At 38.3% G+C, this 27,525-nt stretch overlaps 1 protein-coding gene across 5 annotated transcripts in view; it reads left to right on the forward strand.

The window, feature by feature from the left end:
• clybl (citrate lyase beta like) overlaps positions 1-27,309 on the forward strand; it is a 63,838-nt gene extending 36,529 nt beyond the window's left edge. For 2 of the 5 annotated variants that reach the window (XM_048193833.1, XM_048193834.1), the window contains 6 exons: positions 12,445-12,633; positions 18,858-18,959; positions 19,575-19,668; positions 19,887-20,054; positions 24,859-24,983; positions 26,417-27,309. In XM_048193833.1, coding sequence (XP_048049790.1) covers positions 12,445-12,633; positions 18,858-18,959; positions 19,575-19,668; positions 19,887-20,054; positions 24,859-24,983; positions 26,417-26,512 — 774 coding nt within the window. In that variant the 3' untranslated portion in view covers positions 26,513-27,309. The other 3 variants (XM_048193837.1, XM_048193836.1, XM_048193835.1) reach the window with 3 other exon arrangements.
• Positions 27,310-27,525: the final 216 nt, after the last annotated feature.

The raw sequence follows: 27,525 nt of genomic DNA on the forward strand, positions 1-27,525 counted from the left end.
TAGTAGAAACACATGGCATGTGTGTTTTGTACTGTACATTGATAGATGAGGATAATTTCCCACTCTGAAAGTGTTGGAAAATGTTTTTTTTTTTTCATTAAAGTTGATTATTTGATTTTGTCTGTGTTCCACAAGCATTATCGTTGTGCTTACCTCATCTCAGGGTATTTTCCTAACAATAAAGTATATGAATGTCTTCCATAAAGTGGCTTTAAAAACATGCTATTACATTTTTTACATTGTATAAAATCCATGATGGCTTTATGCACAAGTGTATGTAGTACATAAACCAATCATACAATTGTCATTAGGAAAATATAGGATATATTATTATAGAACTCAAATTATTGGTTATTGTTCTGCAGTGATTTCAATTTCTTAGCCAGTTAAAAGCAAGAGATAAGAAAAAATAAAACTTGTCAATTAGACAAAGGTCAGGAAAAAAATGTATTACACTTGTCTTTTCTGTCCCTCTCACTTCTGAAATGATGGCTATACTCCTGCACACCAGCACACACTTAGTATGTAAATATATCTCTCCTTACTGATAAGGAGGGGTAGGAAGTTGTCCTTTTCTCCCTCCAGCAGGGGCTGATGGCTACACCTGTCTTTTTTTCGCTCCGGGGGCGAGTTTGTTTATTTGTGTGTTTTGTGGCAGAGATGCCCTATAGACTGCCGCTCAGTTTGGGGCATTCCACTCAACGGCTCCTTTTCCCCCTTTCCTTCCCTGCCCGCCTCCCCTTTCTCTCTGCGGCAGCTTCGCTCCGCACTGCCCCCCTCCCAGCTCCAATCCCTGGAAGTTTGGAACTAATGAACTGACTGCTGAGCTGCCGCCACGGAGCTTGGTCCCAAACTATACTGTACTTCACACTCGATTTATTCTCCAGATGGCAAGACTACGCAGCCCTGCCGGGAGGGGCCACCTCTTCCACTGAAGTGTGAAAGTGGACGGATGTTGTTTTCGGATCCTCTGTGATCAGCTCCGAGCTCCCTCAAACCACCCGGCACCGTATGTAGAGAATAAATCCCCCTGCTTACGGGCACACTCGAGCTGTGATGGCTGTCTGTATGTTTGTGTGTGTATGTGTGTGTGTCCTTGTTGCTTTTCTGAGGTGCAGTGTCACTGGCATCGGCCCTTGTATTATCTGATGCACTCACCTGCGGGTGGCAGCGGCTGATGCTTGGAATCATGACAGTTATCCCTGCTCTTTTTTTTTTTTTTTTTTTTTTTACCTTTCTCTCTCTCTCTGATTTTCCCTCTCTTGCTCCTACTTTCTCATCACTTCTCTGAACTCTTTCTTTAGTCAGCAGAGCAACAGGTTTGCTTGTTCGGCTCAGTCTGATGGAGATGTGTTTGCTTCATTTCGGTTGTGTTTTTGACATTTTTGAAAATCCAGATTAGTGTTGGGGAAGCTACTTTAAATAATAAGTAGCTTGGTATCAGATATTTAAATGATAGTCAAGCTACATTTGAAAAATAGATAGCTACATTACAAGCTGGTATGAAAAAGTAAATTACCAATCTGAAGCTATTTCAGGGCACAGTACAATTTTAAAATAACATTTTAAATGTATAACCAATTATATCTTTATGATTTCATTTGATTTCATTTGACTCAAAAAACAAATAACCTACCATTCAATGGTTTGGGGTTAGTACATTTTTTGTTGTTGTTGTTGACTTTTATTTAGCAAGATCTAAAGTTTTGATCTAAAGTGACAGTAAAGGCATTTTTAATGTTACAAACATTTTCTATTTCAGATAAATGCTGTTCTTTTTAACTTAACTGACTTTTTGACTTTAACTGAATCAAAAGTATCACTGTTTCCACAAAAATATTAAGCAACATAAGTATTTTCAAGGTTAGTAATAAGAAAAAATGTTTCTTGAGCACTAAATATCCTTATTAGAATGATTTCTGAAGGATCATGTGACGCTGAAGACTGGAGTAATGGCTGCTGAAAATTCAGCTTTGACATCACAGGGCTAAATTACATTTTAAAATACATTAAAAAAGAAAACAGTTCATTTAAATCATAATACCATAATATTTCTATTACTACTGTATTTTCGATCAAATAAATGCAGCATTGGTGAGCAGAAGAGACTTTCAAAAAATAGTACAGACCCCAAACTTTTAAATTTTAGTGTAAATCAAGCCCAGAAGAATGCAAGAACACAAAGTTACTGACTGCATGTCTGTGATACTGAGCTCAAATGTTTTGACGGTCACAGCAGACTGTTATGTGTCTGTTTATGTTGTGCTATTTGGTCTTTTCTTTGTCAGCCCTGGTGGTGGCAGTAGATGAAATGATTTGATGAAAAGAAAAGTCTCATTGCTTATATTTTTAACATTTGCAATCTCTAGTTCATTTGTCAGATATGACTGAAATATCTTGCAGTATAGCTCCATAGCAATGGCGCCCTGTGTGAGAACGTTTCTGATATCTTTTGCTTTCATATACATTCACAAGTACAGTATGCATCATCTGTTTGTCAGGACTGGCTCAATAATGCACTATTGTAGTCTTGGATTTCAGTTTGAGCTTATTTGAAAGTGTAATACTTTGGCTTCCTGTCAACATTTCCAATTTACCATAATCTATGCAACAAACTGTTATCTGATATAGAAGCTTAAAATGCAACGCTGGTATTTTGAAGTCGTCTCAGATTTCTTCTGCCACACTCTCAGTGGGTCAGTTCAAAGAGGGAATGCCACATCGCATTGCAATAGTGTAGTGATGTGTAGTTTTAGTGAGTGTTAGTGAAGTCCACATTACAAATACTGCTAAATAATAAGATTTAGCCCTCTTCATTTGGAAGGTTGCTGTAGAAAGCTGTAGTGATAATTGGCGGCTGTTGATGTCTGAGTAGGAAACAAAGACTGTCTTAACGAGAGAGTTCAATAATGTTAACATTTACTATTCCTCATGTCAAACCTTTTTTTTTTTTTTTTTATAATTTCTTCAAGGGAGTCTGCTCTCATGTTGAGGGCTGTGATGATGTTCTCTTGAAGCTGATTTAACGAGAGATCAACTTTAGATTTCTTTTACGCTAGGCTATTTATCTGTGTTCTGGGGGAGAGACCAAGTGGTGGGAACGACTCGCCAAATTCCAATTCTTTTAAAAGATGGTCTTTATCACTTATACTTTTTGGCTTGTTAGATTCTGAAGGGGACAAGTGGTCCACAAGTTTCTGAAGACCTTTCTTGGGTTTTTCATTTGCATTTTAGAGTTGTTATAGTTTCGGCTACTTCCACTGATTTAATTCTGTTTTTCTCTTTTATGCTTGTCTAGTCAAATTTCACTTAAAGTCTTGAAGCATTTAAACAAACTAGGTAATCCGTTAAACTAAGCATTTTGAAGGAGTAATGGCCAAAGCCTATATAGAGAAACTTACAACACATGTGTCTTCTGCGCCATCTTGTCGCTTCCAAACCTGTATGACTTTCATGGAGCACAAAAGGAGACATTTAGCAAAATGTTCACTCTGCTTTTTCCATACAGTGAAAGTAAATGGTGACCAGGGCCTGCCAAGTTCAAAAATGACAAAAAGCACCTTTAAAGGTGCCCTAGATTCAAAAATTTAATTTACCTCAGCATAGTTAAATAACAAGAGTTCAGTACATGGAAAAGACATACAGTGAGTCTCAAACTCCATTGTTTCCTCCTTCTTATATAAATCTCATTTGTTTAAAAGACCTCCGAAGAACAAGCGAATCTCAACATAACACCGACTGTTACATAACAGTCGGGGTGTACGCCCCCAATATTTGCATATGCCAGCCCATGATCGAGGCATTACACAATGGCAGCCAGTATTAACATCTGGATGTGCAGAACTGAATCATCAGACTAGGTAAGCAAGCAAGGACAATAGCAAAAAATGGCAGATGGAGCGATAATAACTGACATGATTCATGATAACATGATATTTTTAGTGATATTTGTAAATTGTCTTTCTAAATGTTTCGTTAGCATGTTGCTAATGTACTGTTAAATGTGGTTAAAGTTACCAACGTTTCTTACTGTATTCACGGAGACAAGAGTCGTCGCTATTTTCATTTTTAAACACTTGCAGTCTGTATAATGCATAAACACAACTTCATTCTTTATAAATCTCTCCAACAGTGTAGCTTTAGCCCGTTACCCACGGAGCATAGCCTCAAACTCATTCAGAATCAATGTAAACATAAAAATAAACACTGTACTTACGCGAGACATGCTGCATGACGAACACTTTGTAAAGATCCATTTTGAGGGTTATATTAGCTGTTTGAACATTTTTTATGTTGTTTAAGGCAAGCGCGAGCTCTTGGGGCATGGAGCACCAGATTTAAAGGGCCACACACCCTGAATCAGATCATTTCTAATTATGTCCCAAAATAGGCAGTTAAAAAAAAAAAATTAAAAAAAATCTATGGGGTATTTTGAGCTCAAACTTCACAGACACATTCAGGGGACACCTTAGACTTATATTACATCTTTTAAAAAAAAGTTCTAGGGCACCTTTAAAGGAATACAGACAACATGTGTGAGGAAAAGGCAGAAATGTAATCAGTCAGTGTCGATGTGCTACAAATTACATATTAAATTTGCACAAATGAGATTTGAGCCAGAGGAATTTTTACCAAATTGCAACACAAATTTCTGTCTGTTATGGTGCTCTTTTTTTATTTTTGGATCTCAGATCCAGTCACAGTCCCAATGCACTTTTCTTGTATGAAAAAGCGTAGCTTGTACATTCTGCAAAACTTCTCTTTTTGTGTTCCACAGAAGAAAGAACATCATACAGGTTTGGAATGATATTAGGGTGAGTAAATGATTACAGAATGCTCATTTTTGGATGAACTATTTCTTTATGAAGAGAGAGTTCTCATCAAACAGTGCAGCGGAGAAACACAGGGCACTCTGCTGCCAAGAGAAACAAACAGCGATCTGAGGCGTTTACCCAGAAAATGGATCCCCGGCATTAGTGAACTCTAGAAGCCTGTGTGCTGCCAGAAACTGCCTGCCAGTCAACCCTGTGGCAAGTGTGTGTGTGTGTCATATCTTTATCACAGGAGCTATGTGCGCTGCGTAGTCATACTAGGTTAAAGTTTATTGAGGGGTCAGTGAAGTAGGGTGGTCCCGATTGCTGATGATGATTGAGGAAGAGATTGAAAGATTTCTTCCAACATCACGGTACTGACATCATCTTTGCTTTTTTATGTTAATTCAATATTGACACGATAGATTGGACATCTGTACATGTTTTTGTAAGATTTGGTGTGTGAAATCTGAGGCCTAGTGAGCCCTGTGTTTTTTCTAGTTCACTTTAAGGAGGTCATTCACCAAAAAAGGAGAATTTTCTCATCTTTTACTCACTCTCGTGTTGTTTTAAACTTCTGCATGACTAACTTTGTTCTGTGCAAATGAAAAGGAGATTTATTAATTTTTTGAGTAATATTAAAGCTGTGTTTTGGCATACACTGAAAAATGACCAAGGGTTGTCAAATTTCAAGAAGGTAAAACAGGCACCATAAAAATATTATACAAACCATACCTAAGATTAGTGTGAGGAACGGACCATAATTTACTGCCACAAGATAACAGAACCAATGCAGTTTGATGGCATTGCCATTGAGATGGAGTGAATATGCACACGTGCAAATGAGAAATGAGCTATGGAGAATAAACTATTTCATTTCATGTTCATGATGTATCAAGACAAATGACACACATCTGTCTGCTGTGAATCCTGCGGAAGGAACCAGAGTAGTCCAACATAAGCCATAATATCTCATTGTATCACTCTTTTTTTGCAGCTACAACATACGAAGATCTGTCCTCACACTGTCACCAGGGAAGAGAATGCATGCCAGACATAGCTGCTGCATTATATGCAACCAGACACGTATATGCTATGCCTGATGCGTGTAACTGAGATAGGTCATAAGATGTGTGTGAAGTGTTTTCTGTGTTAGTGATATCTAGCCTACTTGATCTCGGGGGATTTCTCTGTCGGCCAGTATGATGAATGCTTATGAGAGGTGTTTAAGACCGTTTGATTTGTAATGGCCTTGTTTATGATGAATGGATAAATGTGCTCTGATCAGAATAACAACACGTGATTAGAGATGAGCTCCATGAGGAATTTGATTCAACAACAATTAAAAAAGACTGTCAACTTGATTTTTGTAGGATCTATTATACAGTCTTTAAAACTTTTAAAGTCTTTTATCTAGCATGTTATCTAATAAATATACATATTTTAACCCATTTTTATCTTGCAATGCAAATAACATATTCATGCCAAATCAGCAGTTTAATTTTACTATTTATTATTAGGGGCAAAGCACCAAAGGTGCGAAGGCACCTATTGCACTTGTTAGTCACCTTCTTTCTTCTTCTTTCTTCTTTCTTCTTTCTCGTCTATTTTAATGAACTAGTGTTGTTAGATTCCTTGAGTCAAACTGAGAACAATGATACCAATTATGCAATATTTCATCAAATTGGCTATACGCCTACTTTTCAGCACAGCATACCGAGTCAAATGATACCCAATTTTCCCATATCGGCCATTTTGGGCATCAGCCATTTTTAATTTTGTCATACAATGCTGTATTTATGAATGCATTAGCAAATAGTTATAAAAAAGTCTTTGAAAACCTCCTCCAACACTTGGTCCAATTTTCACCAAATTTGGTTCAGATCATCTTCAGTCTATGCCGGCAAAATGTTATTAAAAGTTTTGTAATAGACCAAACCTTTTCTACATCAACAAATCTGGTGCCAAGCTGATTCTGACACTCTAACTCTGCAACGCTTTGGCATATTGACACCAATCTAGTCATTGCCTGCGTCTCAATGTGCATACTAACCATCCTAAATAGTATGTGACATTAGTAATATTCAATACTATATAGGACGGAAAGGGTGGATAGTATGCACTTTGGGATGCAGGGATTGTCTCCTCTCACTGACCCTACAACATCAATTTGGTATCAGCGCCACCTATTTGTCAAAAGTGACCATTCAGCCATTTTGACTAAAATAATAAAAAAAAGTCTTTAGTTACTCAGTGTTACAGTTTCTCTGATGCTCCCAGCAATGCTTGCATAACTCATTGTGCTTTTTTGTATTATTATTATTATTATTATTATTATTATTATTATTATTAAAGGGTTAGTTCACCCAAAAATGAAAATTCTGTCATTTATTACTTACCCTCATGCCGTTCCACATGAATCAGAGTGTCGAATCATGATCACGTGACTTTGGCGCTCCAAACAGCTGATTCGTCACTCTCATTCATAATGCTCCAAAGCTTCCTGAAGCAGTGTTTTGAAATCGGCCATCACTATATAAGTCGTTATTTTGTTTTTTTGTTTTTTGGCGCACCACAAATATTCTCATCGCTTTATAATATTAATATTGAACCACTATACTCACATGAACTGATTTAAATATGTTTTTAGTACATTAATACTGTAATAAATGACAGAATTTTAATTTTTGGGTGAACTAACCCTTTAAAAAAATTTGTTTCTTGACGAAATGTGACATAATCACACTCATGGTTTGTGTTGGATCAATTCTATGTTGTATAAATCTTAATTGACAAACATCAAAATGTTCTAGCTTTTAAGCATGATTTAGCAAGATAATCACATTACATAATTCACTGGACTTTTTCACATGCTTTACTTTGAGGGACTATTACACTTTGTTGTTTCCTATTGCATGTTGGTTTTGTTATTATTATTATTATTATTATTTAAGTTCTTCTTTGCTACACATGGCACACTTGACATGGAAAGGTGACTTTGTTATAAAGCTCTGGCTCTGGCAGCAGGTGTGAACTACTCTAATGGCCAGAAAATTGAAAGTCAGTTACTGCCAACACTCCATGTGCCCCAGGTACTCCATGTAATGCCACTTTTTAAAAATACGACCTTTGCTTTTATAAGTGTCTAGCAAATAATCTGCTCCCTGGTCCTTCCAGCAGGTGATTGCAAGAAGAAACTGGGTAAGAAACACCTTCATGTCTGGAATCTACTGAGCATTGCCAGATAGAGATGGGTTTCCTTGAATAACGTACAATTTAGGTTTCTATTATTATTATGTTTTTTTTTCTTTTTTCTTTTTTTTTTTTTTTTTAGATTCTTAAAAGTATTTGAAATCTTAGATACATTTTAATTTAACCAAAATGAATTGGCCTTCAAAGTTTTCAGGCACAACCGTGCTGTCACATGACTTTTACTCCGTTATAAATAACTTTTTTTGTTGTTAAAATTAAAGTGAATAAAATCATTTTCTTACTTTGTACATAAAATTGTAGTGTTGACTGCCTTTAAGCTCAACCTTCTACCCTGTTCCACCATGTCAAACATATATTTTCTTTGATATATGATTTTTTTTTTGTTCGTTTTGTTGTTGTACATTTATCAATTTAATAATTTTAATTGTGCTGTTTATTTAATGCAACTTGCTTTAATCTATTCTTAAATTATATGCAAAACTTTGGTAACAGTGTTGTGAAATTTTCAGTATAATATAATATTCATGTTGAGTAAAAGGAAAATAAAACCACTCATAATATTTAGTTTGACCTCATGATGTTGACAAAAAGAAAACAAATTGTTGTTAAGAGTTTCAGGCCCTATATTTGTGTGAAGTGTCATATCTTGGACTACTGTTATGATTGCATCACAACTAGAAAAAAAAGTGCAATCAGCTTTGAAAAAGTTACAGCGATCTTTACTTTGCAATTCTGTTTAGTGTTTTCTATTTATCTTTGAATTGTATAAGATATTCTCTCAGAGTTGCTACCTATGAAACTTTGATACAGTACAAAACCCTGAGAAAAACTGAGCTCTGTCATTTCCCCAGAGACACAAATATCTTCTGTTCCCACTCTCAACACAAGCTTAGATGTTTTTCCTTCAGCACTTCAGAAGCAGAAAAGATTCTCTCATGCAGCCTGTATCACAGGGCTACATTGTTGGCACATTAAGCATTATTTGTTTAGGTTGAAATTTTCACTGGCACAGCTATCAAATGTGTAGATTGTGTTGCTTAATGTCAGGTTATGATGACAGACATTTCAAGTACTTCTAGAACAGACGTAAATAGCGCCCATGAACATTAAGCGCCCAGTTGACTGTGAACGGCAGATGTTGAAAGTGGCCTGAAGTCCCATCTGAGCGCTCCAATCCCTCAACCTATCATCTTGATACTGGGAGTCCAGTGCAGCCCAGCGTATCACAAAACGCTGAGTTTTGAAGAAAAGTGCAGATATTGTACCTCTCTCATTATCAAATTACAGCCCTCTGTTTTGATTGGCAGAGCTGGTCAGTAAAATGTGAGCTGCCTGAACAGCGCTCTGAAGTAGTAACAGATCATTCTTCAGCCTCACAGTGTGAGGAGAAGTGGCGGTTTTCTGAGAGAATCTAGCAGCGAGCCTAGAGGGACAGGCTTCCCTCTCATGCGGAACCGGACAAATGCGGAATCAGATGCTGGATCTGTTAGTCATTCATCTGGAATAGAGCTCCAGATGCCCGGTGCGTCACCTGTCAGACACTGTCCGTGAGACATTGTTTGCTTAGATTACACGTCGTTTTTGAAATTGTACGTGTCATGGTTGGTTGCGAGAAGCTGGGATGAAAAAATAATAGAGTGAGAAACGTTAATAGGAAACATATCAAATTTAGTTTCTTTGTGACCCTCCCTCTCACATTTCTTGCTCTCATTTCTAAAAATGCAAATGTATACAAAATCATTATACATTTCAAATGTCCTACAAACCACACTTTTTTTCAGGCGCTTTGATTAAACACTGAATAATCCAAACGCAGATCCATTTCTTGACGTATCTCACAGTTGGAGTCCAAATTCTCTACAAAAGTAAAAGATCTGGCCTTTTTTTTAAATGAGAAGTCAGCGTCTACAAACTTTAAAGTCTGTCCTTTTGTTTTGAGTATTTTGTGGACGTGCTGTCATGATACTGTGTTGAGCTTTAATGATGGGCTTGATGGAAGGAATCAAAGTTTCCTCAAACCTGCGATTCTCCTGGTCACTCTGTGGGATGCTGGGTGGTTGGGGAAGGGTCTTTTGAAGCAACTAGTTGGACAGCCTCCATTAATGTAAAACATTTCAGCTTTCAAAGTACTTTTATTCCGGCTTGGAATGGCTGAGTCCCCTCAGGAGCCCAGGATCTTCTCGAGAATGTTCTTTCTGTCAATTTACTGTGAGGGGAAACGAGATAGCGAGCCCTTCCTACTGATAGAAATTCAAATGTTTTGCTGTCTGGAATATCAGTTCAAAGCAAAATATGGTGATAAAAAGCAGAGAATCGTGTGGCATGAAGGTTTCATATAGCATTACGCAGTTCAGCGGTAATTTTACTCTGATTGGTCCATTTCTAGCTACTCTCATGTCTTTTGACTTGATATAGGTGCTTTTTGATGTTGATTTGTTACTCAAAGCCTCATGTTTTTGTTCAAGAGTGAACGTGATACCAGACATACAAAGAAGAGTGGTTCGACAGTGTCTAAGACACTGGATCAGTCTTGGATTATACTGGAGGACTCAAACTGGATCCACCATGGAACAGCTTTACGAATGCTGAGTTATAGCTTCATAAATCCGTCGGCCCTACTAATATTACCACTGTGATCTTCAAATATATTATAGGCTTTAAGCATACGCATGGCTTTCTATTGAGGAACCTTTTGTGTTCAGTTTGCAGTTCAACAACTCTCACCATAAACTGTAAGCTGAGGACTACAATGTTAGTTTAGACATGTGAGTGTCTAGACTGTGTTTTGGTTTTAATCTGTTTTGCTAGTATATCTGCAATGATTCAGATGTCATATAGAAGACTTCAGAGCTTTGGGCTTGTATACATATTATTTTTTCTAATAAAAATGGTTGACAACATTGTTATTTTAGCTCTAGTCTAAGGGTGTCTGAATCCAGACCGGTTGTGATTACCAGTTCAAAAGGCAGGGTTTTACGGTCCAGACTCAACTAAAAAGCAAGTTACAGATCTAGACTAGAGAGATTGACTATCTTTCCCTTTTTATAACCAATACGTATAATGGTTATTTTTGATAAGCGGAACCAAATTTGTTATTATTTTTGTTTTCTTTTTGTGCATTTTGATGCAATAATACGCGGATGACTATTAGACAAAAAAAAAAAAAAAATATATATATATATATATATATATATATATATATATATATATATATATATAATATACACCTTTTTAAGATTATTCATTTTTATTAATATTTATTTAAAAAAATAATAATACTGATAACTGTTATTATTATTATTTAATTGTTATTATACTAATATAATATTTATCATTATTATTCATTTAATTCATTTTATTAATTATCTCTAATCTTCATATAAATGTCAAAGTTCAACAGTTTTTGGGTAGAGGCGACGCTAGCTGTGGCTTATAGTTTGTACGGTGTGAAGATGATCTAGCCCAAAGAGTTCCTCATTCAAGTTGAATTAACCCCTGAGCTAAAACCCCCTCTTCTCTTAGCGTTTCTCATCCTTCCTCTGATCTAACCTGACAACTCCTGAGCTACTGTTTCCTCCTCCTGTTTAACTGAGACCACATTTCCCTTTGGATGGAGTGCTGTGTTCAAACCAATGGAAACTTCATCTTTTGGCCCTTTCCCCTCCCACCTACATTCAGTCTCTTGAGCTGCATCTGGTTTGAATCTCCTGGCGTGTGTTGCTGTGTCACACTTAGGCCCTGGAACTTGGCTTTAACTTTGATTCTTCCTCCCTCCGCTTCCTTTGGTCATGTGTCTGTGGTGTTTGTGTGGAAGACTTGTGTGCAGGGCTTTTCACTTTATGGCCTTTGGTGGATCAGCTGTAGGGAGGTTGATCCCTTTCACTAGATCTTTCTCCGCACCGTAATCCCAGGCGCCAACCACCACTTCCCCGTAAATTCACATAACATCCGCTCGTCCAAACTGATGCATCTTTATCTTTTTACAAGTGCACCAATGGCCAGTTCAAACAGATATGTTCCATGTTGCATTTTTATTGCTTGTAGTTTTCCATACGTGAGATATTTCCTCCCGTTTATCAGGTAAACACAAATCATTGTCCAGTAGCAGAAAAGAAAATGATAAATCCTGCCTAACCTACTTTCACTCACGTTTTGCACATTTGACACCCACAAGCCTGTGTTCTTGGTCAAATAGAGAGTCTGAATTGTGTAACATAACCATTCAGTGTTTATTTACAACCATAGTATGTGTTTATTACACCACTGAATACTGACCCAGCTGAGCATAAACATTCCCATTCATTTTGTGGTCCAGCCTGCACTGGGAAATTTCATTCTGTATTATCTGCTGCGGTGAAGTAAGCACTTTTGACACAATGGCACAAGAGATTTCTTTCTTTCTTTTTTTTTTTTTTGACAGGAGGAAGCTCGGAAAACCATCCCAAAGATGCTGGCCAATCTGGATCTGGGGCGTACGGAGAAGTGCGTACGGTTGAACTCTGTGTCTAGTGGCCTGGCCGAAGCCGACATGGAGGTTATTCTACAGGCGGACGTGCTGCCCACAGCTCTCATGCTGCCAAAGGTGGAAAACACAGGAGAGGTGCAGTGGGTGAGTGAATCATGACTCTTTAAGCATTTTAAACAAACAGTTGACCTAAAAGAGCATTCTGTCATTATTTATACACTTTCTGTGGAATACAAAAGAATACATAGAAACTATACAGTGCAGTGGCCAAAAAAATATTTTAAAAAAGCACCATAAAAGTAGTCCATACAACCCATGTCTTATTTTTAAGTCTAGCTTAACTATGGCAGCTTTGTGTGAGAAACAGAGCAACATTTTAGTCAATATTTTCTGACAAAATCATCAATTTTCAGTATATTGTACACTACTGTTCAAAAGTGTGGGGTCAGTAATATATATATATATATATATATATATATATATATATATATATATATATATATATATATATATATATATATTTTTTTTTTTTTTTTTTAATCAGAAAATATTGACTAAAATGTTGCTCTGTTTCTCACACAAAACTGCCATAGTCTATATCTATATATATCAATTATTAAGCAAGGATGCATTACAATTCATCAAAAGTGACACAAAACATTTATAATGTTACAAAAAGAACTTTATTCATCAATGAATCCTGGAAAAAATGCATCACAGTTTTCACAAAAATATTAGGCAGCAACTTTTTTCGACATTGATAATAATAAGAAATAAAAACAAATCTTCATATTAGAATTATTTCTGAAGGATCATGTGACACTGAACACTGGAGTTATGATGCTGAAAATTTGGCTTTGCCATCACAGAAATAAAATACATGTTAAAATATATTAAAAATAGAAAACTGTTATTTTGTTAACTACAGGCTCTAGGAATTGCCACTTTGTCACCATCTCTGTTTGAAATGTGCAATTGCAGTTATTTGAGGAATTATCATCTTTCTGTGGGTTGTGCATCGGCTCAGCTCCTCAGCACGGATGAATCTAATGTTTGCTGTCAGTCACCGCATCAGTGTGGATACTGTACTTTGGAATCACAGATTCTACGTCTTGGAAGTATGACCAAAATAAGAATTTTCACCGGAAAATGTCATCTGAACAAGTAAAGCCCGGAACACACCAAGCCGACGGTACTAAGTTTTCTCATTGTGTTCCACACCGTTGGCTGCAGTTGGTCCTTGTCGGCTTTTTTTCGGCTGATTTGACATGTCAAATCGGCTTCGGAGCTCGTCAGTCAGTTGGGCCATCTGATCATTCTGATTGGCTGTTCAGCTACTGCCACCTGCTGGTACGGAAAGGCATTTTTTCTTACGCAGGCGCAGAACGGACGTGCTACTTGGCCGTCGGGTGTCAAGCGTCGGTTTGGTGTGTCAGGGCAACTTTGGACCTAGACGCTGCCAACGTGAGCCAACCCCGCAGTCTGCTTTTGTCGCCACTAGTTCGTCGGCATCAGCTTGGTGTGTTCCGGGCTTTAGTAACACGTCTGCCACTTCTTGTTCTGGCCAACTGAGAAAAAAAACATTATAATAAATCACGCTGCCAGTGGTGATTAAATCTAACGACCGCTTAGCTCGGATCACGTCAAACCGAGCAAATTATTATTATTATTATTGTTATACTTTGTTTTTGAACACTGGCTGTTTATGTACTTGCTCAAAAAATTTATTTTGGATAATTTTTAATCAAAAAAATTTACTACAGCTTCCAATTGTAATAATATCTCATAATATTACTGTTTTTACTGTATTTTTGATCAAATAAATGCAGCCTTGGTGAGTATAAGACATTAAAAAAATCTTACAGATCCCAAGCTTTTGAATGCAAGTGTGAGTTTTTTTCCCCCAATTGTATCAGTACATTTTGCAAACATTGAATTGTACATTGAGGACTCATATGTTTCCATATGATTATGGTTAGATTACAGTTAATGTGACATTCATGATAATTCTATCCCACAAATTGAAGACTATGCCCTGCTTTATGTGAAAAATGAGAAACTAAAAATACCACTGATGTGCTCTTGCATTTTCCATCATTTGTATAGAACACAACTCTCTGAACTTGCAGGGTAAGATGAAACCACAGGTCTTTTCAAAGCAATAATAACAATCTTTTCTATTAGTCTGTACAGAGGACTTGATCCCTGTAGTCAGGCCCGGGGAGAAATGGGGCTGTATATCTTGGCATCAGCTCAAGAAAGCCATGACATTTTGAAACTAGCTTCACAAGACAGATGTCACAAAATACTTCTTTCCCCTGGAAACACAGGGCCTCTTCAATACCATGAGGCTGTCAATGCTGAGCTTTGATATTTAATGCAAAAATAATCTAAAATTAAAGCAGGTAGACTCTTTAGCCACTCATAGATCTCATTATTCTAGAGACGTTCAGTCAGTCAGTCAGTCAGTGGCACTAGCAAAGAGATGGTCTCAAAGCTAGCAGACACAGACTAAAAGCCACAAAACACTCATTCCTCCTGATCACCTCCATGTGTGTGTGTTGCGGGAGGTGTTGAGGATTCTTCTAGACGTTTCTTCGTCCATCAAAGCAGGGCTTCCTCTGCCAGTCGGCCCCAGGAGGCCCCTGATGGACCCCAGCACAGCCAATACACCAGCCCCCAAATCCCTCCAGCTCATTTCCCCCAACCAGCCAACCCAGCCCAAATCTGCAGTATTCATCTACTCTGCATGAGCACTGAAAAGACCTGAAAGAAGCCACAATGTCTTAACTAGGTAGATGAAGGGAGGGAGGGAGGCTGAGAGATGGAGGGGGGGCCATAGTCTGTTGCTCACAGTTAGTTTAGGCTAGAAGCAGGAAGTTTTTAACTAGTGGTTTTAATTAGCACTCATATATTTCCTGGGCCGCTCGATCTTTCTTACCTTTTTAATTGCTGACAGGTGCTCATATTTCGCTCTCATTCTTGCTCACTGCCATTTTGTCTATTGTTCAAAAATATTTGATGCCAATAGAGTCCATAAGTAGTCCATAAACAAAACAGTTAACAATATGTTATATTATTATAAATATTATTATATATTTATATGAAATACTGCAACTCTGTAATATTTCAATAAATAATATTATTATCTTACTATTATTGTTACATACTGTTGGTATCAGGTATCCTCTCTTAACCACATGTAAAAATAACCCAATTTTCAGAGTTTTGTCAAAGTAAAATTACCGACGCTATCAGCTATTCACTACCCACTCAAAAATCAATACAACCCCTACACATATGTCACATTGAGTAATACAGTGTGTGTGAATGCATTAAAAAAAATGCACACATATGTGGTGGGGGTTAGAACATGCTCTCCACATGCTTTGCACACGGTCGAGCTCATAGCCGCAGCAGGATACGGGAGATTGTGAGCGGAGAGGAAGTCATGTAGCACTGACCTGACATGGGCCCACTGCTTTGAAAGTGGCGTGAGACAAACATGAAAGGAGAGGGTGTTTCTCTCTTTCTCTTTCATTCCTTTTTGCTGTCTCTCACAGCTCTGAACAGTTTAGATACATTATTATAATCCTTACCAAAATTGACCATGTTCTGTAAAAAAAATACCATAGTTACTACAGTTTTTGTTGCCACAATATATTTTTGTGGTATCTTGGTATTAGTGACAACTATCACCTTGAGGGGAAAAAAAAAACGTTTAAGATGCAAAAAAACCCTCATTTGTAGGTTAATTCCTCTTAAAAGGACTGTGGTTCTGTGTTGTTATTGGTCTGTTTGTTTGTGCTGTCCGACACAGCAACATTGACTCAACCAATGGCATGAGTTGGGGGGCGGGACTACCTGTTTGACCAATCAATGGCAGACAAACCTTTTTCATTACATTTTCAACAACTGATTATTTTGTATTTCTGTTTGCTTTAAACATTTAGATTCATTTTTTGACTTTATTTTTGGCCTACAACAGTAACAATAACTGCAGAAGCTATGGTTGCTTTTGTGAGGGAAATCTGGACGCACCACAACTTGCACAAAAAATAACATACTGAATAAACTATTTTTAACTGCAGCATTTTAATGCCTTTTACAAAGTTACTTGTTTTAAAAATGGAAATTTACTGAGTGTTTTTTGTTTGACTAATCCAGTGGTGGTGTAACATGTTTTACTCTGGAATGAAGAGGGAGCTTAATAATGGGACTTTTTATTGTCAAAGCTGAGCATTACTTTAAAATCATTTACTGTTTATTTTTTCGAATACTGTAAAATAATCATTAAGCATTAAATATCTCTTTTTCCGTTGCGTATGCGTTTGTGTCTGTGATGAGCAGTCAGTCTAATCCAACACACAACACAAAGTCGTACCACTACAAGCCTGATTATCTCTCTCTCCTCCTTCTCTTCTTCTCGTCCCGGCGGCCGACCCTAAATCCCTCTGTTGTTTATTTTCTTCCCCTTTTTTCACGTAGATGAGCAGAGGAACCTCCAGACTGATTTGTTGCTAAAAGATGGACTTACTTGTTTCCTTTTGTGTGAAAATCTTCTACTCTCCCTTTCTATCCTCTCTCTGTGTGCTTGTATGACTGACAAGGCTTATTGGACTATAACAGGCGTAACTCTCCCCCCCCCTCCTCCTTTTGTCCACAGACAATTCTCCCACAGATTCTGAGCTGTGCTCATTCTTTGGCCGCCACACTACTGAGTCCTGAAAAGAACCAGCTCGAGTCCGTCCCTCCCCGTCCGCTCCTAATTCTCCCCCCTCCAGCACTACCACCACACGGTGAAATGAGCACTTCAGCAGGCCGGAAACATTTAATCTGGCCCTCTTTTGAAGAGAATTAATTGAAACTTATCCACTTGCCGCCTTTTTCGCTCTAGCGGCTCCCTCGCCCCAAAATCCCTGCCTCGATTCCATCCGGATCATGGCGGATGGGGCCGCCGTGGCACTTGTTGTCGAGAAGTGTGGGTTTTCACAAGAGGCCTATAGCGACCGGAAAAGCTTGTCACCTGAGAGTGGTATTAGCGTTTGCACAAGTGCGGTGCATTGTCCAGACTGTGTAAATATTGAAAGGGCCGATAGGTCCCGTTACTGCAATGCAGTAGAAGCACACCTGTAATTTGTTGTCACTCGTTGACGTCCTAATGGGACAAAGCTTTTCATTTGATTGAGGGCTATAAATGCTTAATTTCGCTGCCAAGTGGCTATTATTTTGCGCAAAAATACGGGGCCGTCGGAGAGGGCAGTGTGGCGTCTGATAAAAGAGACAGTGAGGAAATGGAAGGGCCGCTAAACAAGCCCTACCCTATCCCTCCCTTTTCTCTGTTCGAGGGGAATATTATGCTAAGCCGTTGGCGTTTTTATGTTGCCATAGCAGCATTACTCCTGCAGGGTTGTGACCTCAGATGATTACAGTACAAAGCTTATTGGGTCTTGAAAACCCCTTTGAAGATGAAAAGTCTTTGATGGTTTATATTTATGCAAATCTCTCAGATATGATTTATCCTACTGAGATTGAATGGGGAGATGATTAAAATTCCCCCATTAGAAAAAAATCCCTCAATGAAGGCATATTCTTTGAGCTAATAAAACAAGTGTGTGTGGGATATTTTACCCTTTATTTGGAAAACTAGCCTTGACGTACCTGAGGTTATTTTAATCTGCTGTCCCCAATGTGTGAAAGAGAGACGGAACGGGGGGACAGGGAATTACACTTTTCTGCTTTGAGTTTTTTTTCCCCTCTTCCCTTCCCTTCCCTTCCCTTCCCCCCCTCCTTTTATTTTTGTACAGGCTTTAAAAGAAAATATCTGACAGAGGGAGCTTTTGTGTGTTTCCAGATGATAGATTTTGGAATTTGGGCAACCCCACTGGCAGTCCACGGCTAGCTGTGAACTGGTCTGTTGGAAAAAATCGGAATGCTTTGGTCTTCAAAGCACCAAACTTCATTTTAAAGCCTTCTTAGGTAAGCTCAAATATTAGCGGGAAAGTGAATAGCGCGGAGAAGTGTTGTATCACACGTCGCAAGTCTCACGAGTCTGTCCACCGGGGGAAGCCAAGGCTCTGCATAAAACTGAAATGAAATGCACTCCCAGACAGCTCAAATCTCATCCCTTCCCTTTTCATATTCAGCGCTCCTTTCTTTGTAAATTCAGACAGGAACCTGTAGTATATCTCGAGGGCCCCTGTGAAACAGGAGTTGTCCAAAGACTGTCAAGTTTTTGAAGCATTATTTCTTTATTCATCTTCTTTCTCCAAAACCCTGAGTCAGAAGTTTTTCAATTTAATTAGGCTTGGCTTTTGAGTAATGTCGTCTGTTTAAACTGTTTTTGACTGTGTGTGCATTTGTTTCAGTTTGTTGACAGTTTTCAGCGGTACTTAAAAGGCAGAGAGCTTGAGGAACCCATCCGCTTGGTCACCTTTGTGGAAACTGCTGTGGGTCTGCTGAATTTTAAGGTAAATAACACCTTATATTTTGAGATAGAAATTTTAAAAATGCCCCTATCAGAAAAAAACGGCAAACGTCATGTTTTTTGTCTACTTATAAAATATGCAGTTCCTTTTTTTTTTTTTTCTTCTTTTCTTCTTTTGATTATTTTTCTTTCCCCCTCCCCCAAATGCACTGTTGTGCTGGCTAGACGGAATCCCAGAGCCAAGACAGGGAAATATTGCAGAGTCACAGCAAGAAGTGAAATTAATTTGGAACCCAACAAAAGCATTCAAGAAATTCCATCTGCTCCGCGCCTGACACGGTCATATCACATTCCAGACTGTCTCTCACTAGTCCTGGTTCTGGGGTTAGCTGCAGCCTTGGACGGTCTTCACAGATTTCTAGATTTCTCCATCCACAGGGACAGAGACGGTCCATTAATTGTGTGTGTGTGTGTGTGTCTTTTTAATATCTGATATAGTTCCTTTTCTAAACACAATATAAAGAACAGAGACATGGACAGCGATTAAGGGAGTATTGGTGGAAAATAAGAGTCGTTTGACTGGGTGACTTGATTGAGTGCCAAAGTACACACACACACACGTACTCGCATAGCTCTTTATTTTCTCTTTCTCTTGAAGGCAGTGTGTGAAGCACTTCGAGATCTTGGGCCAAAGGCAGGTCTTCATCATGACGGAGTTGTCTTTGGGTCAGATGACTTCTGTGCCAGCATAGGTCTGCTATCTTTTTATCTCACTCTTTAATACACCTTTTTTTCCACTTTCTTGTTTTGCTTTGTTTTATGACAGCACCATAAATAATGATAAGCTCATGTAAAAGATGCAATTTTACAATAATATGTCATTAATGCCCCTTCAAACTGCTCATATTTATCGGTTATGTAATGCTTGGGATTTTTAAAAATCATGTTTTTGATCTCTTTTAACCTGCAGGAGCCACACGCACCAAGGAAGCTAAAGAACTCCTGTACGCTCGGCAGAAAGTGGTGGTCACCACCAAAGCGTTCGGTCTCCAGGCGATCGACCTTGTTTACATCGACTATCAGGATGTTGATGGACTGAGGCAGCAGGCCAGAGAGGGCGCGCTCATGGGCTTCACTGGTACGCTCACTGCATCTCTTTACTTTTCTGTTCACTTACTATATTGCATCCTGGCCTGGTTCTCCTTTTAAGTGACTGTTTTGGACTCAAATGATTTGGGATCTTAATGAAAATACATGCACTAACATATGCATAATAGCATATAGAGCATATACTGGCAGAACTAGGTAAAAATTTCTGTTGCACATGCAAAACAAATAAGAGAAACTGTGATTGGCTGAAATGATTGACATCATAATATTACGGTCTTAAAGGAATATTGCAAGTTAAATACAAATGGTAATGGACAACTTGCCACAGATGCGATGGATAGAGCACAACTTGTATTTTACCTGCAAAATTCCTTAATATATCTCACAAATATTGTGTGGAAAATATTAATTTCATTTCTTAAATTATAGATTTTATCCTCTGGAGATTAGTGAGTTGTTTTTGTAATATTTTATTTTTTAGTATTTCTCCCTACATCTTTGAGTTCCTCTACATCTTATATTTTATCGGACATCTACCTTATTAGTGCTGACATTAGTGCTGGTTGTTATATTTGATATCCGCAACACTTTGTGGCATCTATTTTATAATTGTGTTATTTGTCATTATATAATGCTGCCCATATTGCTTTAGTGATTTTATTTATTACCCAAGCTTTTAATGTCCTACATACAGTACATAAAATTTCAAAGAAAGTTACTGGCATGTGTTTGTCAGTGTGCGCATGCGTGCACGTTTCTTTACTGCCCGTGTGAATGTGTATCCGTTATTTGCGAGTGTGTTTGTGGGAGATAGACGTATGTTCGCAGCTTAGCGCTGTGTGGGTTTGTAGCCAGGCAACGTGTGTGTGTGTGTGTGTGTGTGGAGTCCTGGTGAGCGGGTAACTGGCCACGGGAGGCCAGACACAGCCCTCCTCTGAGCCTCCGCTAATGAATATGTAATTGCTGTTTGCAGAATACACACTGTTCTCCCTGCACATCTCTGTATACACTTGCACTGCCATTCCTCCAGAACACAACACTCCTCTGCTAAAGATCACTCGCTTTTCTCCTGTCTTGTTTTCCTCGTGCCAATTTTTGAAAACTTTTTTAAACATCAAAACTCATCAATAATTCCATCTAACACTGAATTTAATGTAAGCCACCATTTTATTGTCATTCAACTCTGGGGAAAAAAAACTTTTAATACAAAATATTTTAAGAGAATTCATCGATTCATTGAAGTGCATTAACAACCATTATTAAAAAAAAATGTATGATAACCATAGTCTCTCCAAAAATGCCATAATATTATTACTACTGTAAAATCATAATTAATTAATATTGGATTGCCTTCAAACTATGCAAAATACTTTTCTTTTTTTTTCTTGATGTTTTTAAATTACCACAATTTTACTTTAGTGAGTTTTGTATTTTGTCAGATACTGTGATGACCATACTAACTGAATTATTTGTTTTTATCATTATTTTATGGTTTGTGGTGTCCCGGGATATCCATCAGGGTGCCACTGCAAGGTTGGTTGTTTTTATTTCCCCAGCAGCCAGCCTGCGGGTTGATCATGCTATGTTGCAGCCCATCAGCCGGGCGCTCTGTTCAGCAGCCTGTCATTAGGCAGGTGGGGTCGGGTTTGATGACTCTCTTCTGCCTCTCGTGCGAGTCTGAATTGGAGCGGCTCCTCATGTAGCATGCGCTGAGCTCACCGCCGTTCTGTTTGCCACTGCTAGTCTGAGGTCCCTGTGTGAGGAGGCCTACAGAAACACTGTTTACAGTTTACACCCTCAGTGTGAAGTGTGTGTCTGTGAGTGTGTGTTTATCCGTAGAGATTGCATGCAGATAAATGTAGTTAAGCCAATTTTTTTCTTCTTCTTTTGCATTAGGCTTGCGTGAGCAAATCTATTACTATAATATTTAATGCAAATAATAATTAATGCAATAATTGGGGTCTCAGAATGTTTATTATTAATGCAATGGTTTGCTGAAATCACACTTTTTTTGTATTTTGAAAATGTATTTTATTTAGTTATTTATTTTAATTCAGAAAATTTCAAAATAATTAATCAGGCATTTTATCTACCATGAGAAACGTTTTCCAACATATTTGTTCCTAAGTAAATATATATCTTTGAAAATAATAATTGGGCAAAATACTACAGTGATTAATTGTAATTAATCATTTAGCAACAGATAAGCAGTAAAATCTGGTACAAAGCAGAAATGCCAAAACGTTACAAATTAAGATGTGTCTTACCATCAATTTTATCCTCTTCTCTTGTATGTATTATTGCACACAATGTGTTTAAGCATTATTTCCCTGAACTCCCCACATGTGAATTGACTTTAACCCTTGTTTATGTCTTTAGAAAGATTATTGAGTCATAACTACACAGATATGGTGTTGTGTAATGAATACGATTTTTTTTTTTTTTTTTGCTGGTCTCCTAAAATGAAAGAATATAAAAAGTTTAAATTAATTAAGGTAATTCAAGATAAGGTTTTGCTCCTTTCTTTTATTCACATGTATCCTTTTCTATTGTTGTTTTTCAGACTTTTTCATAGATTCTGTCCTTCTAAGTGAGATTTTGAGAATCATCTAACAGTGACACTCTGCTAAATGGTAGTGAGCCAACCAGACCTACTCAAAACAGATGGCACCCTGTGATTGGCCGAATGGCATTGGGGAACATTAATGATGCACTGCAGCCGGCCAATAGCAGCATGGCGTATTGGCTCACCACGCCCCCTTTGCTCACTCTGTCACTAGCTGGCTCGGAACAGACAGCTCCTGAACAGGTGGCAGTCTGGGGAAGGGGCATATTTTGTTGATGTGAGGGAACGACCCCCTGCCAGTCTTTTCTGGGATGGGCGTCACAAACATGGACCTTGAGCCTCAGCTTTAGGGTGTTGATCCAACAGGCCGTCTCCTCCAGAGCAGCAGAGGGACAGTATACACACACACACACACATACACACACTGGTGACTCTTCCGTCTGCAGCACTGTTGGCTCAATAAGAAAACACAGTCACCAAGCTGGTTTGGTTTATTTACATTGAAGCGCATGCTTTCCTGTCATTGGTTAACCTGATGCCTCGTTCACTCCCAGCTGCATCATCAGATTGTCGCATCTTAAAGTATTTGGCTTCGGCAATGTGTAAAAGATGCAGAAAGTAACACCTGTGCTGTTGCAAGACCGTGTTAACATATGACTGACATTATGCTGCAATATGTAACATTGTGTGCTAAATTATGTGGGAACTCAATGGATAACACATGGCAGAAGCTGTTTCAGAGGGGTTAACTGGGGAAAGACCCACAGATGGAGCTAATGGTTTTCTCATGTATTCAATTCTACGGCTGTCAGATAGATACCTTTCCGTATTTGTTTTTAAGAGACGAGCTAAAGTAGAACATAGCAGTTTTTTCTTAAATGTAATCTCATCACCTAGAGGTTTGATCTGGGAAAACGTCCTTGATTATTATGGTGCAGCACTGGACAGATGTTATTTTTGAGAATAAGGTTTCAGCCGTCATGACCGTAATCCGTTTTAGCTTCTTAGCCGGTGCTGCAAAGTAGGGTGGAAAAGGAAATGTATATTTGAAAATGGCACCTACATTGTCAATGAAGCTACCTTGGGTTTTAAAAAGGCCCTACATAAATAAAAATAATAATGATACTAATAATATTATTAATTATTGTATTGTATTATATTCTTATATTGTATTATAGCCTATTATTGTTGTTGTTGTTTTATTTATGTAGGGTCTTTCTAAAACCCATTATTATTATATTTTTTAATATCGATATTAATTTTATTATAAAAATAAACAACATATTATTAGATTATGGAATAATAAAAATAACTAAATAAAAAAATTAATTTGAGAAATCATTTTAATTGATCAGATGCTCACAAAACGTGTTTTTTCGAGGTAGATTTAGTAAGTGCATGGATTTCTCACCTCGCATTATGGATCATTTCATGGTCATCTGTTGTAGTCGCCTCCAATTTTTCACCCCAGCGTTGGATCATTAACACACGTAGCTGATGCTGCCGTCCTTGACATCTATATCTATGTGTGGTGTGTATGTATGAAGTGTGTTGAGGTGACTGTGCATGTGTGTGGCTCTCACACAGGCCTGTAATAAAAACAGCAAGTGAAGTCTCACAGAGGCTGCCTCAGATTGGAGTGTAACTAAGCGTGCAGTAAAGTTTCAGAGTTCAGCGGGGCACAAGGCGAAAATCGGGATGACACCCATAATTCATAGCATCCTCTGTCCCTGCTGTGTCCCTTAAATTCATTCTTGGTCAGGGAGCTGTACTGGAGAAAGAGGAGCAAATACCCACCAATGCCTTTGCTTCTACTGAGCCAAAGCCCTTTAAATGTGGAGAAATAATCCTAGATGATGTTTTTTCCCCCCTTATTTTTACAGAATAGTCACTTCCCGTAGTGTTGTATGTGAGTGGGCTACACTGTTAATGGTGCACGAAATAAAAATAAAAAGTTTTACACCTAAATAAATGAATATTTATTCTACATGTTGAGATCACATGACCAGTCAAATACTATTGGACACTATTGGTTGTGGAATGAACACATGCCTGTACATTGCGATAGGTATTTTATTAATAAATTAAAGTATTTATATTTTTACTTTTTATTATAAATGTTTCTGAAATATGGGTGTTTAGGATTTCAGTTTGTTTATTTATTCATTCATTCATTCTGAGATATGGCCATTAAATATGTTGTTCTCTATTATTTATTTACTGTTTATGTTGTTAGTTATATTTTGTCGCACTTGGTTCTTTCTAGGAAAACAAGTGATTCACCCCAACCAGATCAAGGCCGTTCAAGAGGAATTTGCCCCCAGTCCAGAGAGAATCAAGTGGGCCACGGAGCTGATCGCTGCATTCGAGGAGCATCAGAAGTTGGGAAAGGTGCACATTCAGTAGAGTTTCCACACAGAGATATGTATTATTTTCCAGCCTGATATAGCATCAAGACATCCTCCATGATGCATGCTGCACTGTAGCTTTTGTCTGAGAAAATCAAATGAGGTGTTGAATATTATAGTTCCTAATTTAGTGCATCATTGAGTCCTGTGTTTTCTGCTCGGTAGGGCTGCGCGTGTCTGAGATGTGCTAGTAATGTACAATCTGCCAGTAATTCTTACGCTAAGGATGGCCTGGGGGTGCATCAGCGACACTCTCCTCGATCGGCTCTTTGCTCACAAACTGAGATTCCGGGACACAGTTGCTCGATTTATTTTGTGTTTTCCTGTATTTTTTTTTTTCAATCTCCTTGCAAATTTGTTACAGAAAATGTTTGCAAAATACCCACCTGAGGTTTTACTGCCTCTCAACACATCATTTTTAGACTCTACCAGCACAACATTACATTTAGGATACAGCTTAACTGCAGATTTAGTTTCTTTTGGATGCATATTCCATTTAATTATTAAAACTCTTTCTTCTTAAGAGGTTATGACTGCGTAGGCTGATTGAAATATCCGGCTCAGTCCAGTGGTGCAGTGAATAGGAATATCTGGCATGCAAATAAAAGACTTCCAGCTCTAATTCCTACAGCTGTCAAGAATATCTCCATTTTCATTCTCATGCTTCTTAGTAGCTTCTTAGTATTTTTTTTTATTACTTTTAAATTCCCAACCAACTTGAATAAAACACTGGCTTAAACTGGATGCTAACATGAAGTTACTGATTCGCAAACCTGATCTCACGTCAATTCGTACATATTTTACGAGGTGGCTAATTCGTACTAATTCATACGACCTCACTCGTACAAATTTGTACATTTTTTTGATCAATCGTACGTGTTTTACGAGTTGCCAAATTCGTATGAATTCATACGAATGACCTACCTCTAACCCCGCCCCTAAACGTACCCATCACTGGGGTTTAGACAAATCGTAGGAATTCATATGAGTGAGGTCATATGAATTTGTACGAATTAGCCACCTCGTAAAATATGTACGAATTGGCCGTGAGATAGCGTTGGATTCACTACAATAAACACCATTAACACAAGCATTTAAATAAATCATTTGAAACAGATAGATAGATAGATAGATAGATAGATAGATAGATAGATAGATAGATAGATAGATAGATAGATAGATAGATAGATAGATAGATAGATAGATAGATAGATAGATAGATAGATAGATAGATAGATAGATAGATAGATAGTGCTCTTTCCTTGGATTTCTCCAGGGGATTCATGAATAACCATCTTATACTTCTTTCTTTCTGTTATATATACATTGCATTAAAGCTGTGTAGTAGGATATGTTCTTCAAGACAATATCTACCTTTATTTTTATTCAACCAGTGTTCTGTTCTCTTCTCCTCAGGGGGCTTTCACCTTTCATGGCAGTATGATTGACATGCCATCTCTGAAGCAGGCTCAGAACATTGTCACAATGGCTTCAACTGTTCAAGGAAAGTGAGCCAAATCTGGGTTCCTCAGACATCAAACTCTGCACCATGCTGGCCGTGCCGTGCACTACACGTCAAGAGCTAAAACGATATGTGCATTGTTTAACCAGTAACAGAGATGATGTGCTATGCGATATACTTAATTATTAATTGAATGATTATTTTGGCTTCTGAAATTCAAATGCATTTTATGCATTAGTTTGCAATTGTGTGTGTGTGTCTTGCTCGCCCCTTGCTCGTCTCGTGTCAGGGTAGACGATTGGCCGTAGTGAAGGTTGTGCACGCCCAACGAAAAGGGCAAACAAACAGAGCTGCCCTGCCATTGAGCTTCCATTCAGCCCGAAGGCTCCTCCAGGCCCCGGCACATCAAAGCACTATTCGCCAAGAAGCTTCCGTGAATTTACTAAAACCAACATCGAGAGAATGAGCCTGTGAGCTGCTCTAAATTGTAGGCCTTTGTTTCAGGGGACTCAGCAAGCCAGTTTGTTCTTCAAGACGAGGCTTGAATGTGCCTGCAGCCTGGCGTAAGCTCTACGCGGCGTGCCACACGCTCGCTCGCAAACACGTACACAAAGAGCTCCGCGAGGGATCCCTCTATGTAAATATCAGCAGTTTTCCATGGCTTTGTTACCCGGTCAGTGGTTCCCATCTCTCCATCCAGCTTCGGAGTCTCCGTGAACATGGCCAAGATGTGCCGCCGTTGTCTATTTCACCAGTGTTGCTCACACACACTTTGTCAAGAATGCCTCTTTTGAAATAAAACTTTAGGGTGTCATTCCCAATGAATGACCATCCTTTTCACCCTTGAGGGCGTTGTTGTTGTTTATGTCGTGTTTGTCATGAATACATCCTGCAGTACGCTATGTTCCCGCTCCTTCCTGCTGGTCTCCCACGAGCTGATGAGATATTTGGCAGAAATGTCTAGGGCGGATTTGTCTGGGATGGGGGTGGGGGGAATGGTTGATGGTTCAGTTGGTCACTATGGTAATAAAAGCCTCTGTATAAAGCGCGACTGAATATGGCG

This window comes from Megalobrama amblycephala, linkage group LG6 (assembly GCF_018812025.1).
Source record: "Megalobrama amblycephala isolate DHTTF-2021 linkage group LG6, ASM1881202v1, whole genome shotgun sequence".
Classification (NCBI taxonomy): domain Eukaryota; kingdom Metazoa; phylum Chordata; class Actinopteri; order Cypriniformes; family Xenocyprididae; genus Megalobrama; species Megalobrama amblycephala.